Consider the following 19,386-nt stretch of genomic DNA (forward strand, 5'->3'; position numbering starts at 1 on the left):
GCAGACACTTTCTTATCCCACATACTCCTGTTTCCACGCAACACTAAACACACGAACAACTTACCTGCAGTAGGCGTTCCAGCTGGTAGAACTTGCAATGCAGATCTTCAAAGTTATTCTTATAGAGATTTCTAAACTGGTAGTCATACATGATCCTGACTAGTACACAAAAGGCCTGCTCCTCTGGCATCTGCAGAATTAAAAAAAAAAAATCATTATTCCTGGCAAGAAGCCTTTGATTTCTATAGAACTATTACAGACTATGCATTATCCCCGCCTCTACTATCTTTGACATCTAAACATAATAGTATGTTGCACACAACACTGACTACGACTAACAAATCCTGTTCATGAAATATGCTTTATATACTGTCTTGTACCTCGCTAGTTATTTTATTATTCTTCAGACTAATAACAGTTATATTAAAGACCAGCTCTGTGTCTCTGTCTGTGTATTCATTGTGTGCTCAGCTGATTGTATGCTGTATAAACTAGCTGTATCCAAACAGAACCTTGATACAGATTAAGAATCATTTACAATGCGCTAATCACCAGGGCAGACCTGATTCTCAATCCATCACCAACCCTGACACCGATTATAGGTAGCTCTATGGCAATGCTGTGTCATGAACAAAAAAGTAATATACAATAGAAGAAACATAGGTTCTTATTAACAATGGGAAAAGGAACTTTTCCACATTGCCATAAAAAGTAAAGGCCTTTGCACTTACGTTGGTTGTAAAACAGTGTCAGTGTACAGAAGATTATTTTACGCTTAACTTTCTATGTATCGTATTGTTCTCTATGTTCCTTAATAGTGAAAGTGCTACATAATATAAAATACTGCCCATATTACACACTTATAGAGGAACGGCAAGGGGAGATATAGAGTGCACAGAGCTGAAAATATTGCAAAGCTTCCTAAAAATCCTTCTCCCTCGGTCGTGTACACTTCTACAAAACAACTAAAAAGTCGAGTTCCCTTTCTATCTGTACACTGGAAGTCACTTTTACCTCTTCCCACTGTGCACCTTTCTCTGCACTTTGTTAATACTTAATGCACTTTGCTTTTTCTATGTATGCCAAGTATTGTTGCCCTACACGGTTATCCCATGCTCTATGTACGGCGCTGCGGACCCTTTGTGGCACCTCATGGATAAAAGATAATACGAGTGGTGGAAGCTATTTGGCTGGACCAATTGTCACAAGAATGAAGACTACCAATTCACTAGTGACACACTACTTAGGCAACAGAGATGTCACTGGTAATTAAAAAATTGTCAGGTGCATTAAGAACATTACTCAGCTCACCAAATGACTGCCTATACTGCGTGTAGATGACAGGTACATTTAAATTTGGAACATAATTATTCATCATATAATACCCTCTTATAGTCTGTGGGTATTAGCAATTCACATTAGTCAGAGTACAACCCACAGCAATAACAGTGGCATATTATAACATCCCTAGAAGGGCAGACCGAACAAACCCAGGCATATTTACAGAAATACACATTTAAATGTAAGTTATATTTGACTTAAGAGCGAGTACACAGGGTCAATTTTTGTAGCAACTACAAGTTGTATAGTATGTGTGCTACAGAACTGAAGTGCATTACCTTGTTTAGCAGGTTGTTTAGTTTGTTTAGGTTGATTAGCACAACATTTGCTACTAAGTGGTCTTGCCTTTGATGCTTTAAAATGAACCTAAAGATCTTCTTATAAGACTACCAGTATATTTAATACTTTACCTGCTCAATAGATTTGACCAATGTTTTTAATGTTCGGGAGGGCATCAGGAATTAAATAGATGCTTTTCCAGGCATAACAGCCAGGAGCAGTTTGAAAGCATGCAGACACAATTCAACAGCAACTTGTACAATGGACAATTGCTTAAGTCAGCATGTGCACTTTTAAATTTGTTGAAGGGTCAAGTTATCAGTGTGGAGGTTAATATAACTCCTGAACCACAGGAGTCCTTTGTATTTGATTGCACTAATTTCTCAACAGGGTGAAGAGAGGCTTATTGGCTCAATGTTTTATTTTCCTGGAGTTCCCGATTAGCAATTGGTGGTGGCAGCTAACATGCAACAACTGTGAGTTGTTTTAGATTAAAATGCCCCTCACTTCTTTCTGTACCCTGGCTGAAAAGTGTGTGCAATCCTCTGCATCAATTGGGATATTAAGGAAGAAATGGAAAGATCTTTTACTTTTTAATTTAAATAACTATGTATCATTAACATTTATTCTTACTAACCTTTTAAACTGTTAAATGACTCACTTGCTCAACCTCCCATAAACAGCGAAAACTTTATAATGAGGGGGCTGTAGAAAGTGGCGTCTGATTGGCTGCAAGCAGCTCACAATCAGTTAGATACCACCCACTATGGCACGGTGTGCTCCCTCCCCCTCAGAGATGTAGAGAATACAACCCCATTAATAAGAACAAAACAGAACATGTAACTTGCTCAAAGGGACAAGAAACCCTTCCAATGAATAAAATGTAATATACTACCAGGAGTGAATTATAAGGCTTTTAAATAATACAGAGCATGCAATGCTGCACAAAGCCATAGGCACAGAACTCTGGCTTCCTTATAGCCTACTGCAGAGTATGAATGGTTATAACAGACCAGTGTTATTAATAAATAGTAACATCATCTGTACAGACACCAGTTACAGGAGTTTATAAATGTGTTATTGTCACTCGTGCATTGTATCAGACATGATGCTGAAAACCATTATGGGAATGCAGACATCTACACTGACTACAAAGAGGAAGAGAGCAAGCCAACGGTTAAATCTCCAGCAATGTCTCAGTGTTTCCAACCTTCCATCACTTGTAGCTGCTGGAAAGCCTCCCCCGCTGGATGAATCACATTGCCTGTTACTCACATGAAGCAGCAGAACTGCAGCTAGGAAGCTCTGGCCCTGACAATAGCCAATATCCTCATCATATAATGAATATGCCTGCAAAATAAAGAGGCGCACAGATGGTTAAAGTTTAAATACAAAGGTCTGAGAAAGCATAACAAATAGACTAGCAGGAACCTCTTCCGGCAGGACAATGGTTACAAGAAGAGTTTATTTTTCATGTCTTGCAAATTTCTACTTTCATTTTTGCTTTTAAGCGCCCCCATCTCCTAGAACAGGAACGACAGACATTTTGGTTGCTGAACCGAATGCGGAATAGCAATTTGCTAAGACCCAGTGAGATCTCCAAGGCCCCAGGGTCCAAGTGCAGGGGGTGTGGCATTGTGCTCTGCGTGGGCAGGGCTGTGATGACGTGATTTGCAATGAATCCCATCAAACGCCCCGCCCACTTCCGACTAAAGTGAAGCAGTATCCGGGGAGACTGCCTATTACACAGCGTGGGAGGATTCTCTGGAATTCCAGAGTCAAGTAACAAGTACACTTTAAGAGGGTCATACTAATGATCAAAGTGTGATACACTTATAAACACCAACGTCTCCTGCTGTGATGCACAGAGCAGTACATACAGCAAACCAAAACAATTACCAAGCACAGAGTACAATGAGGACTAAAAACTATCTATCTGACCCTGGAATACTGCGTATTTTCTGTATGATAAATGGCAGATAAGCGATACAATACAATCTGCGTATTTAGAATATTTAGTTCTTGACAATGTTCTTAATTTTTATTTTTTTAACAGTGGCCAACTGCACATTAACATTCCGCTTATACTTTATGACGTACGCAATTCGCAGCTTATTTCATTACTATGTATATGCATGGAAAACTGCACAGCAAATTATGCCTGGTTCTGTGTACTAGACAGTGGCCGGCAATCAGAGTGGCCAGGCAGCATACCCTGCCTGCCTGTTTGGCGATACGGACCTGCACATCGTGTGCGGCTGCCTGTCAAAAAGAAGGCGGAGACTAAATCGCCACCCCTAAAACAAAATTCTACATTTGCTCCTGGTACTAGAAAAATGCATATTATGTTTTCTCTGGAAATACTAGGAGAGTGATTTAGCTGTAAAATGAATATTTTGGGAGGATATTTCCTTTTACATCCAAAAAGAAGGGAATACTTTCGAAAAAATAAAAACCTTACTTGGCCAAGTGTGTAGTACATGCAGTGCCGGATTAAAGGAATTTAGGCTCCTGGGCTAAGGAGGCATCCAATTCCCTGTGAGCGATCAAACATGAGGCCCCCCCCCAACCCAAGTGTTTACCTCTTTCTGCTGCCCACGCCCCTGCACTGATCAATAAAGCCGCTGAGCACTGTCAAGGCCCCCCTGGATGCCCGGAATCCCTGGGCTGTAGCCCAGTTAGACCTTGGGTTAATCCGGCCCTGAGAACATGCTAAAAAAAATGGAAGCTATAGCCAATAACCATCTCAGTATCGCAGACAATTTCAAAGCTGTAATTCTTCCCCCTATAATATACAACCCATCTCTCCATTGTCCTTTTTTTGTAGGTTTCATTGCCCTAAGATTTCATTATGCAGACTTGTGCAAATCAGTTATTTGCCATATACTCAATGAGACCTTTGAGCAGTTGATCTGAAGAGTATCGTCTCACAGGAGAAATTCCCTCTAGCTTTGTATAAGAATACTGGTGATATGACAAGGTCAATTCAGACATAATGGGGATTGATCGTAACTCAAGTAACGATGAAACAAGAGTGTTGTTGACTTTTACGAGAAGCACATTTGCCCCATGCTCTAGTGAAGTTAGCCCAGACAGACCATCACCTAGGACCTTCCACACTTCAATCACTAGATTCACATAACAATGCCTCACCTTACAGATCTTATATAGAGAATCTTGCCCATCGCCCTCGGTGTCCTTGAAGTAGTCGTGTGCAGGGAACGTGCGGTGGACATCTCTCTTGATAACGCTCTCTTGGGCAGAATCCTAGTAAGAGAACATAAGGCACAGCTGTTATAGTCTTTTATTTGTAAAAGACAAACAATGCCTGCATGATAAATCCTGCAATACCCAATGGCCCTTGAAGAATTATCTCACACTCACTGAAGCAAGAGAAAGAACTGACACTTTCATTTATCCCAATGAATAGTGTCTGTTATTTGGTATACAAACTCCACATTATAAGACTGAAACAATGCAATGACAATTTACATGTACCAATGGACGCTGTTTAGGCTTACTTATTAAGTAGTAAAGTAATTTGAAGAAGAAAATAAATCACAGAAAGACTGGAAACATCAGTCATTAAAGCCAAACAACAAGGAGCAGCTATTTTGTCTCATATAGTCCTGTATTGAGAAGGATGGAATATAAGCAAATTACTGAGATGCCACAGAGGACTGTTTCTGAATGAAGTTAATTGAAATACCATTTTAAACACAATCAGTATTTACATGGTTATGTGTCGAATAAGGTCTATATTTAACTTAAAAAGGGTGCACACTGGAGATTGACTTGGTGGCTTTGCAGACACATGGATATAAAAATAATGGTATTAGAAGATCCGTTTAAAGCCTGGCCGCTCAACATGTGGGTCGGGACCCCAAGTGGGGTCTCAGAATCTGTTTTTTTTGGGTTCCCCTGATTGTCAGGTATGCAATACATTCTATTAGAAACACTGACACTTGGGGTCCCAGCTGAAAGAAGGTTAAGCACCACTTGTAAAAGAACAACTGAACCCTAACATCTATATTTCTATATAGAACCTTATCTTGCAGCTTTGCCATAATAAGATAAATTCCCCACAACAAAACACACATCCAACAGCTTTTAGAAAATGACTAAAAGGCTGCTAATAAGGGTCAAAAAGCTCAAACAGCCAAAAGGAAAGCATGTAACTTATTAACTTTCTTATTGTCACTGGTGAGGACTCTATATTTAAATGAAATATTTATATTACCAAGAAAGCTGCAAACCAATCAAATCAGACCCGTCAAGGTTCAGGCTTCCATGCACCATCCCTCCTCTCTCTTACCATTAGCTTAGATTTTTTTTTACTTAACAAAGCTCATAATATGCAGTTATGTTAGGGCTCATTGATCCATATCACCATTGCTCATACATATTGGACTTTAATGCACAGTAAGCTGCTTACGGGCAAGTGTTGGATATAATAGGGATCAATTAACTGCATTTTACAAGTAACTTTAAAGATGCTGGTAACACTCCAATGCAAGCCCAATCTTAATGAAGTATAAACAGTAGGGTTATTTAATTTCTTTCGATATTACCCATGCTGCGATATATATATATATGAATGTCCAAAAATCAGTTTAGTTACTCTTAATTTTCCATAAAGAATGTTTAATATAACTTAAACAAAGGATCTCACCAGTTCTGCTTTAAAAACCCAATAGGATTAAATAAAACTATCAGTATGAAAGAATAAATGACTCTAGCAGTACTTTAATAGACAACTGAACATGTTATTAGTGAAAAATATGGTTTGCAAAAAACATTAAACAGAAAAGTCAAAATATTTAAAACAGTAAAACCATAAAATTATACTTTTTGGATCCTGGAAATATATGGACAGCAATTTTAAGCATAGAAAAACATGGGGTCTATATATAATATAAAATTAATTAAAATTAATTATTTCTAAAATATAAATACTATATATATATATATATATATATATATATATATATATATATATATATATATATATAAATAGTATATATATATATATATATATATATATATACATATATATATATAAATAGTATATATATATATATATATATATATATATACATATATATATATAAATAGTATATAAATAGTATATATATATATATATATATAAATAGTATATAAATAGTATATATATATATATATATATATATATAAATAGTATATATATATATATATATATATATATATATATATATATATATATATATAGTATATATATATATATATATATATAAATAGTATATATATATATATATATATATATATACATATATATATATAAATAGTATATAAATAGTATATATATATATATATAAATAGTATATATATATATATATATATATATATATATATAAATAGTATATATATATATATATATATATAAATAGTATATATATATATATATATATATATATACATACATATATATATAAATAGTATATATATATATATATATATATATACATATATATATAAATAGTATATATATATATATATATATATATATAAATAGTATATAAATAGTATATATATATATATATATATATAAATAGTATATATATATATATATATATATATATATATATATATATAGTATATATATATATATAAATAGTATATATATATATATATATATACATATATATATATAAATAGTATATAAATAGTATATATATATATATAAATAGTATATATATATATATATATATATATATATAAATAGTATATATATATATATATATATATATAAATAGTATATATATATATATATATATAAATAGTATATATATATATATATAAATAGTATATATATATATATATATATAAATAGTATATATATATATATAAATAGTATATATATATATATAAATAGTATATATATATATAAATAGTATATATATATATATATATATATATATATATATATATATAGTATATATATATATATATATATATAAATAGTATATATATATATATAGTATATATATATATATATATATATATAAATAGTATATATATATATATAAATAATATATATATATATATATATATATATATAAATAATATATATATATATATATATATATATATATATATATATATATATATATATATAAATAATATATATATATATATATATATATAAATAATATATATATATATATATATATATAAATAATATATATATATATATATATATATATATATATATATAAATAATATATATATATATATATATATATATATATATATATATATATATATATATATATATATATATATATATATTTTCTGATTTTGTGCACAGTGATAAAGAAAAAAAAAAAAAAAGAAGAGAAAAAGGGACATACGGTGAATGTACCAAAAAGCAGCCATTGGGAAATACTGCTTGTATGGCAGCTGAAGCATATAGACCTGAATAACTGTCATTTTCCGGCTGAGATTGTTTCACGTTGAACAACTGAGCTACTGTTTCCTCTTAACAGTTTCAACTGCGAGCTTGAAACACAGTTCCCTGTAGAAAGTGTCAATTACTTGTGCTAAGCTTCATGTTGTTCCCAGAGCAGGTTGTTCTTACCAAGCTTTCTGTCTTAGTACTTGTTAGACAAAACATACTGCAAACAGGAAAATAAAAAAAGCCATCTAAGGTCGGTTATCCACTGGCGTTAAGAAGACACCACATGTGAAGCACGACTGCAGTGTGTAGCCAGAGTTTACCTGAGGTTGTGGGGAGGAATGCGAGGGTCAAGGGAGGACAAATCCATTACCCCTTTGCACCTACTTCAGTGTAAACAAAGTAATTGGAGGCGGAGCACGTAGCATCAAAATGACACTACATATGAGACCCAATTCCCAACTGCATGCACAAGAGAAAGTGGATATGGGATTATCTAAACAAATAGGGTTCAACCCCCATACTAGTTTGCAAGATTTTACTGCACTTTAAAGTTAGCTAAAGCATGCATTTTAAAGCCAGTGGGTAAGAGGCTTAAAGCTTCATATATAAGGGTATTCAAAATCAGGGCATTTTTTAAGCCTGCTTAACACTTATCGCAGATGGTCCGAAAAATGATGTACGCAAATGGACCTGTAAACACACTTTCCGACAAGTGTTGCTTCAATTGTAACGCTGCATGCATCGTTCATGAACAGTAATGTTCAGTACAATAATGGAGTTCCAGAAGAGCACTTATACTGTACATAGGCTGCCGGGAGGCCTTGAGAACACGCTTTTAAACAAAGGAAACGTACAATTTTGTCTTCGTTTTAGTAAAGCCAAGTGTACAAGCCCTAATTTTAACACAATGGTTGCAGCCAGTTTATGAGCTGAACCAATATTCATAAGAATGCAGCTTATGCATTGACTAGGAACATGTGACAACACTCAGGCATGAGACGCCATATGCCTCATGAGATGAATATTGGTTATAACCAATGTCAAGGTGCCAATAACTTTGGCACCTTAACATCACTCATCCCATCCACATGCTCCAAATGTTTCACCACATGCCATTAAGACCTGCCACTTCCTCCAAAATAGCCCTACATTTCCTCAGATCTCACATGTAATCCGAAACTCCCCAACATGCCACTCAGACCTCACAACATGCACCTCGCAAGCCACTCAGACCTCTGCTCATGCTCCTCACAAGCCACTCAGACCTCCCAACATGCACCTCGCAAGCCACTCAGACCTCCGCGCATGCTCTTCACAAGCCACTCAGACCTCTGCTCATGCTCCTCACAAGCCACTCAGACCTCACAACATGCACCTCGCAAGCCACTCAGACCTCTGCTCATGCTCCTCACAAGCCACTCAGACCTCCGCGCATGCTCCTCACAAGCCACTCAGACCTCCGCGCATGCTCTTCACAAGCCACTCAGACCTCTGCGCATGCGCCTCACAAGCCACTCAGACCTCTGCGCATGCGCCTCACAAGCCACTCAGACCTCCCAACATGCACCTCGCAAGCCACTCAGACCTCTGCGCATGCTCCTCACAAGCCACTCAGACCTCTGCTCATGCTCCTCACAAGTCACTCAGACCTCTGCTCATGCTCCTCACAAGCCACTCAGACCTCCGCGCATGCTCTTCACAAGTCACTCAGACCTCTGCTCATGCTCCTCGCAAGCCACTCAGACCTCTGCGCATGCTCCTCACAAGCCACTCAGACCTCCACGCATGCCCCTATGTAGAACCCACATGCCCCTCAGTACTCCTTCGCAAGCCACTCACACTGCTACCACATACCACTCAGATGTTCTCCAAATGCACATCACTCTTCCTCCAAAAGCCATACACCTCCCCCACACTTACCCGCACAGTCAGAGGGCAAAGAGGAAGGAGGAAGAACACATGGTTTAGAATGCATTGCACTAATCCTCCTCCTCTGATTGGTTGTACTGCATGACCTCCCTGCATTGTGCAGTAGATGTCACATGACACAGAAGCCAGCTGCTCCCAGCAAAGCAGAGACTAAAACAGATCGGGTGCACAGGGCTGGGAGCTGCTGGTGGGGCTCAGTGGCTGGCTGGTGGCCCACCTGTTGCCCAATACTGGAATAGGCACATCTTAAATAAGCATATATAATGTGTGTCAAAATTCAACAACTGCAACTGCTCATACTAAACATCTAAATATCACAACAGATTTATTTTTAAGCGTATGGTCCTACATCCAGTGCTTTAAAAATCATTTTAGAGGTCATGAACTCTTCAGTGAGAGTACACCTATAGCCGTTCATGTATGCTTATAATACCTATTGTTTTAGATCATTACTACAAATATATTAAACAAAAATCGAGACAAACAAGAAAAGTGCTTCAAGATAAGATTGTCATGGTCTTTATATACTTCCAGGAAAACAATTATGGTTTTTATTTCTATTACTTAGGCTGGATACACAAGACTACAGTGTTTTCAGCCAATTATCGGATTATCACATGATAAACGACCGTTTGGCCCGATATTGCATCAGTGTGTACGTTCCAACGACGAACAATTATCGTTCCAAAGCACATCTTATCATTTCATTTTTTATTTTTTTTTAACTAGACTAAAAATCTAATTCAACAATGGAACAAAGTCGTTCCAATTCTGCAGTGTGTATGCACTCACGACCGGAGTGTGCAGAGTCATGATCTATTCAGTTTATGGTTATGACAGATGAAGAGCACAGATCTGAATGTAAATCTGTAAAACGTGTTTAGTGTGTACACATGAATCAGCAGCTGATTGGGCCTTTTCTCTTTTTTTTCAGTTGTTGGTAAAATACTTAACGAAATCACATTGGAAGCATGCATGCCAACTCTTAAGAAGTCATGTGACATGGTGTAGGAGGAGGGCGTGGTGACATTGACACAGGCCCGCCCCCACCATAAAAAGCCGACGAAACTGGCGTCATTGAATGGAGGGGGCGGAGCCTAATGGCATGATTAAGCCACGCCCCCTCCATTCACTACATTTACTGGAGTGCAATGTCATTTTACACATGTTTACAAGAAGTGTCCATTCATATTATACATTTAAGTACTTCTTCAATGTGGGACAAGACAAAAGGAAGCCGTGCTAAATAAAACATTTTTTTCTTATGCTTTCTTATTCTTTAAATTATGCTTAGTGATTCCCCTTAGCATACAAAGCCTCCAAGTCACAGAAGAGATAATTCATATTGCAAATGTAATTTTGTTCAATCAAAAGATAAATATACTCAAGGTGGAAAATGTAATTTATAAGGTGTGGAGTTAAAATGCATTTTTTATCCATATCCTGACTTTGTACTACAGCTCTGTTTAAAAGTATTTTTGACTATTTCCTCACGCCTCACTGTAAAGGAAAATGATGAACATTTATAAATCTTGGTGCAAAGAAAAAAAAAAATTCTCTAACATTTTTTCTAGTGCTTGTTAGAAATGAAAGCAAACATCTGATTAGTTGCTATGATTAACTCCTGTTTTCATTAATGTCTCTAACTGTGTCTGGCGTCTTAAAGTCAAAGGGGGAGATTCAATTTGGCACGAGTGGTCTCCGGAACGTCCACGGACACACATCGTACTGATGTTATGGCAGGAATCCCCGCTCATCTATCCTCACACCCCATAGAGCGGAGATTCCTAACTTTATGACTGGCAATGTGTGATGGTGATGTCCACAGTCCAGCAACTGAATTACCCCCAATGACTAAAAGTCCACTGACATCAGTTAAACTTACACATGCCTGAAACAACAAATCTGTATAAAAGTGTAAAGGTATCTAGCAGACTTTAAGCCAAGTGATCACATGTACTATGCTTTAGGCTTCTGTGCACTACCATATTCTCGTTCCGCATTCCCATCCATAAGGAGTGACAGAATTAAAAGCTACACCTATATACAGCATTTAAAAATGACTGTAAGCAAGAAATGTTTGGATATATTTAACCATGTATAACCACTTCTTTTCTTTCCAGAATGTTACATATTTCAGCAATTCAGTCCTTAATATAAAAGGGCTTCAACTGGGCGTACCCTAAATCCTGCGCATGTTCAGAAGAGCAGTGCAGGTGCCTGGGGACTCTATGCTCTGACCCTGCTGGTGGGCATTAGCTTGGTATACGGAGCATGGGACTGTATGTGGTGTGCATTAGGCTGGTATACGGAGCATGGGACTGTATGTGGTATGCATGCTCTGCCCCTGCTGGTGGGCATTAGGCTGGTATAAGGAGCATGGGACTGTATGTGTATGGGACTGTATGTGGTATGCATGCTCTGTCCCTGCTGGTGGGCATTAGCCTGGTATACGGAGCATGGGACTGTATGTGGTATGCATGCTCTGCCCCTGCTGGTGGGCATTAGGCTGGTATACTGAGCATGGGACTGTATGTGGTATGCATGCTCTGCCCCTGCTGGTGGGCATTAGCCTGGTATACTGAGCATGGGACTGTATGTGGTATGCATGCTCTGCCCCTGCTGGTGGGCATTAGGCTGGTATACAGAGCATGGTACTGTATGTGGTGTGCATGCTCTGCCCCTGGTGGTACGCACAAGGCTGGTATACAGAGCATGGGACTGTATGTGGTATGCATGCTCTGCCCCTGCTGGTGGGCATTAGCCTGGTATACTGAGCATGGGACTGTATGTGGTAAGCATGCTCTGCCCCTGCTGGTGGGCATTAGCCTGGCATACTGAGCATGGGACTGTATGTGGTATGCATGCTCTGTCCCTGCTGGTGGGTATTAGCCTGGTATACGGAGCATGGGACTGTATGTGGTGTGCATGCTCTGCCCCTGGTGGTGGGCATTAGGCTGGTATACAGAGCATGGGACTGTATGACGTGTGCATGCTCTGCCCCTGCTGGTGGGCATTAGGCTGGTATACAGAGCATGGGACTGTATGTGGTGTGCATGCTCTGCCCCTGGTGGTGGGCATTAGGCTGGTATACGGAGCATGGGACTGTATGTGACATGCATGCTCTGCCCCTGCTGGTGGGCATTAGCTTGGTATACTGAGCATGGGACTGTATGTGGTATGCATGCTCTGCCCCTGCTGGTGGGCATTAGGCTGGTATACAGAGCATGGTACTGTATGTGGTATGCATGTTCTGCCCCTGGTGGTACGCACAAGGCTGGTTTACTGAGCATGGGACTGTATGTGGTATGCATGCTCTGCCCCTGCTGGTGGGCATTAGGCTGGTATTCAGAGCATGGGACTGTATGTGGTGTGCATGCTCTGCTCCTGCTGGTGGGCATTAGGCTGGTATTCAGAGCATGGGACTGTATGTGGTGTGCATGCTTTGCACTGCCTTTACTTCCTTGCATACTACACACTAAGTATTTACTCTTTCTAATGTTATTTTCACCATACTCGACACACATTTTACACTTTCACAATCCTACTCTTAGTACTCTTGTGTTACCCGGCCCTTCTCCACGTAGGTTCCACAAATTGTGACCCTCCAAACTTAAGAATTTGGACAGAACGGACATATCACTTATAATTTATTTGTGTTGCAAAACGTTAGTATAAGGTTCTAACAGCATATGCACTGTAAATACATTATGCAGAGCGAGCTGGCTTCATTGCGAGAGAGTGATCAATATTTCAGATACTTTAAATCCATACTCCACTTCCATTCTATTATGTATTTCCTTTTTACAACCAATTATGTTCAAACATGCAAAGTAGCTTCAAGAGCGCCTACCCTGGGGGCACCCCAGCTTCTTTTTCACCAACTAATTTGCCAATGTTCAGAGGACAAAGCAGACGGGTAATTAGAAGGCCAGGGGGACAGTTCTCCTGGTGGGGCAACCTGCTGACTTCTCATTTACACGTTAAGCACCACGCTGAGGCTTTGAGATTCAAAAGTCTAATCCCTCCATCATAGAACATTCATATTTCATGTAAAGTTCTCCATGGCAGCTCTCCCCTCATCATCTTCATAAATACAGGAAATGCTTTCATAGAAAAAATGGTCTCCAACTATAAAATGTGATCAACTTTTTTTTTTTTTTTTGCAGAATTACTAGTTTGTGGCAGCTTAGAACCTTCTTCAATCATCTCAAATCTGAATAGAAAAAAAACATATTTAGCAGATTAAATCCCTTCATTTAGCCACTTGCCAATTCACAATCATATCTATATTTAGCCTATGTGAGTACATAGTGCTAATACAACATAGATAAACAGCAAGTGGTAATGGCAGCATCACATTCATAGCTGGATATAGACCCTCAATAATGGATTTGATTTCAAGCTCCTAAAAAGTTGGAACACAGAACTGAAATTCTCACATCACAGCATTCAGAAGAGGGAAATCTGGTGAATTCATCATGCTCTATTGGTTTATAAAGAGACAGAGACTTGTTAACCAAATTATAGAGCAAGATCTTCATTAGAAAGAAAACATTTTTAAACTTCAGCATTAAATCAGAGATTGGAGTTCCAATTTGGAGTTATTCAGAAACTATAAATAATGGAGTTCTCAAAAATATAAATAGACATATAGATACATTACGTTGAAATGTCACGGCTTGGTGTTCTGAGACAGAGAATAGCAAACGATACCCAGTCACTGTGCGAGGGTAAGAATAACAGGAGGATTGAAGCATGACCGGCCGCCATTATCATGGTTTGGCAGATAAAGTACACTAAAATAAAAATGATTTACATAAAAGAGCTACTGATAACATTCACACATATATTTGTAACAGTTCAAAGAGCCTATCAGAACTGAATATATTTCAGATAAAGTTGTGAAGGGTAATGTTTTCTATACACAGCAGTCTTGCTGGTAGTAATCTCCCTGAAGACACTGCAGCCAGCATTATTTAGGGTTCTTACACACAGGCGCTTTCATGTGTCCGTATCTCTACTCTGCCTGAACTGCATTCATCACATGGTGAACACAGTAAGGATCACTGGTCCCATATGCACAGTAACAAGAACGCTCAAGGGGAACAGTGTACAGACCATGAGTGCAGCAGGTCCTATTACCGTGCATCGATGATCCATCTAACATTCATTATAGGATAATGTTTACTATGTAAGAGTTCCTCATAAGGACCAAGAAACATAAATATCATGTGTAGATTAATCTGTGTTCATCAGTGGGGCTCATCAGTGCTGGTACGAAGATGACTGCAAATGAACACCAAGTGCCCACCTTCCGACCGCATTTACTAGCACATATGATCATGGTCCGATCGATGTTCCCCTGGATTATTATCAGGATCATTTTGTGGACAAACACTGCGAAACTGGTCCGACTGCCTGGTGTTGTTGCAGAGTGGTCAGATCGAGCCTCTTTTTTATGATAAAAGAACAACAAAAGTATAGGTATATTATAGTGACAGAAGCGCTGGGAAAGAAGTGAATGGCAGGTATGTAAGTCCTAGTTTCCAGTCATTTGTATTTTAAAACACCAGAGAGGTTTTTTTTAGGTGTGTGGGAAAAGCTTCCCAGTGCGATTTCAGTGCAGACTCATTAGGAGCTGCACCTGTGTGGTGCCTGTAAAAGGCTGCAGCTCAGATCACTCTGCCTCTCACTGTCTGCGGAGGAGGTCAGATGGCTCCTGAGAGAAACTGCAATTTTACCCTATGAGTCCCATTTGTTTGGTTTAAGTGAGGGACACCAGGCCCCTCACTCTAGAGAGGGAATACCTTTGTATTCGCTAGTAGCTGGACAGCTAAGATTTTGTTTGTAAGCTGGTGAATAAAACTAGCTGAGGCTATTGAACTTGAAACACTGGATTTGTGTGATTTTATGGCTAAAGTGCAACCATCCACTCCACAGGGCGGCATCCCCAATACGATTTTATTACAATATAAATAAATGATGGTACCAGCCATTGAATAAACAAAAAAATTACTTCCATCCATGAGTTTGACACAGCAATGTAATTTAACCACCTGAGTATTTTAAATCATACACAAGCCTTAGAAATTGGACAAGTAATCAATGGATTATTCATCCTCACGGTTTCCCAAACCCCCCCAAAAGTAAACTTTCCCCATATCTCTCACTTGCATCACTTCAATATGTTATTGAGATTTCATTTATGAAATCTCAATAACATATTGACTGTGATTTAATATAAAGAGACCGTCCAGTCTACAAGAAGATATGAAGAATTAAACACAAATATTCTACGTCAATTTCTGTAGACACCTGTAGTAAGGGATTTAATAATATCGGTCAAACAGCAAATAGTGAATCAATCTCACACGTCTAAATGCGATGTAGTGGTCAGGTGACTGTGGTACGTCTATTGCTATTTAAGGAGATTTAAGTTCCACAGCTCCTCTGCCAAGGAAAAGGCTCAGTTTGATACAATGTGTTGGGAGTATTACAATAAGATGGAAATAATGGGGATTTCAACAGAAGCTTCAGAAGTTGCTTGTGCGCAGCGTATTGCCTGGAAGCCCTATGAAAAGGTGAAAGACGTGCAGACAGCTGAGAGATAACATTCACTTCTGGTGGCAGACCTCGGTGGACCACGCTAATTAAAATTCAGTATGCCCAAGTTGCCATGGCAGCGACGCGTCTCTGAACAATTCCTCGGTATCAGCAGAGGGAATGCACCCAGCTGATACTGTGTGTATTGCCACTAAAATAAAATGGAATTTAACCCTTCCAGCAATGTTGTTCTAACAACCAACATTAGCCGGCTAAGGACTTAATTCCCAGATTTACAATGAGATGCACTAATAAACATACTGCAGAAAGATCTTGGAAGCACCTATAACTGATAGGGGACTTCACATCAGGGCAGGGATGGGTTGATCAGGCTGAGCATCATGGGAATTGTAGTTCAGCAGCAGAGTGATAGACACCCTTCCTTCCTTCATTTAGAGCAGGGGTAGGGAACCTGTGGCTCTCCAGGTGTTGTGAAACTACAAATCCCAGCATGCCTTGCCACCTATCTGCTGGTTATCTACTGGCAAAGCATGCTGGGACTTGTAGTTTCACAACACCTGGAGAGCCGCAGGTTGCCTACCCCTGATTTAGAGACTAGGGGCTAGATTTACTAAGCTGCGGGTTTGAACAAGTGGGGATGTTGCCTATAGCAACCAGATTCTAGCTTTCATTTATTTAGTACTTTCTACAAAATGACAGCTAGAATCTGATTGGTTGCTATAGGCAATATCCCCACTTTTTCAAACCCGCAGCTTAGTAAATCTAGCCCTAGCTGTGCTGTCTGTTCTCAAATCTAAAGCATTCTTAAAACGTACAAACCTCTGCTGAGTAAGCAGTCTGCGACCGCCCTGGATTCTGGCTGGGGCAGTGCTGGCAGTGGGAGAGTTAATGGCAGCAGTCTCTTGATAAAGGAGCTGCCAAGCTTGGCGGCAGCTAAAAATAGGCGCGAGTTTGCCATCTGCTTTTCTATTCCTGAGCTGGCAGCAGCTTCACGCTTCGCCGGTGCCAGCCCCCCTGTTGCTAGCTATCCGGCAGCAACAGCAAATAATAGAGTGAGCCGGGATAATAAGGTGTTTGCCCAAGGTGCTGCAGATCCGATTAATCGACCTTTTAACGCTTGAGCTGCCAAAGGAGAGGCATATGAAAATGAATTAAAAAGCACAAAAAAAAGTTTACAAAAAAATTAAAATACAAATAGCAGCGAATATCTGTCACACAGTAAAAAAAAAATAAAAAAAATCTATGTAACACTACTGTTTGTAACTTTAATTGTATTAGAATTATCTATACAAATCCATATTTTTTTACTGAAATGAGTAATACACGTTCATTATAAATAACATTTTATCTTTTTTTTCATATACAAAATACGTGAATTTTTGTGCAGATTTTAAGATAGGGTGACATAGAGTTACATATTTTTAATGCACATATCTTCAGAGAAAATACCTTTAATTATGCTCCAAATGCTTTATAAAGAGAGCCCTGAATAAATAATCTACTCCTTGCAACACGTGAATATTTAACTTAATAATTTTCATTTCATTTGTATACCAGGAATCTGATTGTGGTTTTGCGGAGACTAGAACGTCCTAATCACTGTGGACAGGAAATAAAAAGGTTGTGTAGGTCACTAATCCACTACAGATAACAGAAGGTGAAGGACATAATTAAATCTGACAGTAGAAGTGAACCTATAGCTACACCGCAGGTAAATAATAGTACAAGTAATCCAATATATTGCAGCAACAAATGGCAACTGTGTATTTTAGGGAACTATTTGACAATTCTCCCAAGCTAATATTAAAAAGTTGTTACATAGTAACCACCACTCTGTGACTCAGATAGGAGAATCACAATCACAGTCACAGTAAGAGAGAGCCACGGAAGTTTACAGTACAAGCTATTGGGATGAACAGCAACTAAAGAAGTGTACTATATAAGTGTACTATATAAGTGCCTTATGTCCAAGAACACAGTGTTAAAAACAAGTGTATAGCGTTGGCATAACCACCTTCTCAGCAGTGGGTAGACCCAGCAGCCTAGGACACTAGTAGTTAACTGCACCTTAATACTGATAATGGAGATTGAATTCTAGCAATGGCTTACAACATGCTAGTTTTACCCTAACATCCAGGCAGGCCCGGCGCTCCCATTAGGCAAGGTTAGGCTCTGGAGGGCGCCACAGAATAAAAATTACTTTAAAACTGTGCGGCGACCACTGACCATACCTTCCACGGCCGCCGCACAGCTGCCGATAAATCCACGGGGAGGGGGGGAAGGGGCTATGGATCACCACCGCCGCCTCTCTGCTCCGTCTCCTCCCCTCCACTCACTGACTGTCGGGCGTGACATTAAGGTAAAGAAAGACCTGGGGAGGGGGGGCACGGATTGTGAAAGTGTGCCTGGGGGGGGGGGGGGCACGGATTGTGAAAGTGTGCCTGGGGGGTGGGGCGCGGATGTGAAAGTGTGCCTGGGGGGTGGGGCGCGGATGTGAAAGTGTGCCTGGGGGGTGGGGCACGGATGTGAAAGTGTGCCTGGGGGGTGGGGCGCGGATGTGAAAGTGTGCCTGGGGGGTGGGGCGCGGATGTGAAAAGTGTGCCTAGGGTTCCAAGGACCCTAGCACCGGCCCTGCATCCAGGGGTAGTGCCAGGTTTTCAGATGATGCCCAACAATTACATATCACTTTCCGATACTCTTATCTGAGTACTTGGCTCACGTGAGCTGAGGTTTAGGCCGTCATATTGGTAATACAACCATCCCACATCAATGAACAGGGTTACAGTTTAATTTGGAGTGCTTAATGGTTTCTACTGAGAGCTATTCCCAAGTAG

The 19,386-nt window shown here is 39.0% G+C and overlaps 1 protein-coding gene across 3 annotated transcripts in view; it reads right to left on the bottom strand.

The window, feature by feature from the left end:
- The window catches only part of RABGAP1L (RAB GTPase activating protein 1 like), a 244,643-nt gene that overhangs the window by 69,015 nt on the left and 156,242 nt on the right, over nt 1-19,386 (bottom strand). For all 3 annotated transcript variants that reach the window (XM_075182154.1, XM_075182156.1, XM_075182155.1), the window contains 3 exons: nt 4,774-4,887; nt 2,896-2,970; nt 65-190 (listed from right to left, as the gene is read on the bottom strand). In XM_075182154.1, coding sequence (XP_075038255.1) covers nt 65-190; nt 2,896-2,970; nt 4,774-4,887 — 315 coding nt within the window. The remainder of the gene's footprint in view (nt 1-64; nt 191-2,895; nt 2,971-4,773; nt 4,888-19,386) is intronic.

This window comes from Mixophyes fleayi, chromosome 8 (genome assembly GCF_038048845.1).
Source record: "Mixophyes fleayi isolate aMixFle1 chromosome 8, aMixFle1.hap1, whole genome shotgun sequence".
Lineage (NCBI taxonomy): Eukaryota > Metazoa > Chordata > Amphibia > Anura > Limnodynastidae > Mixophyes > Mixophyes fleayi.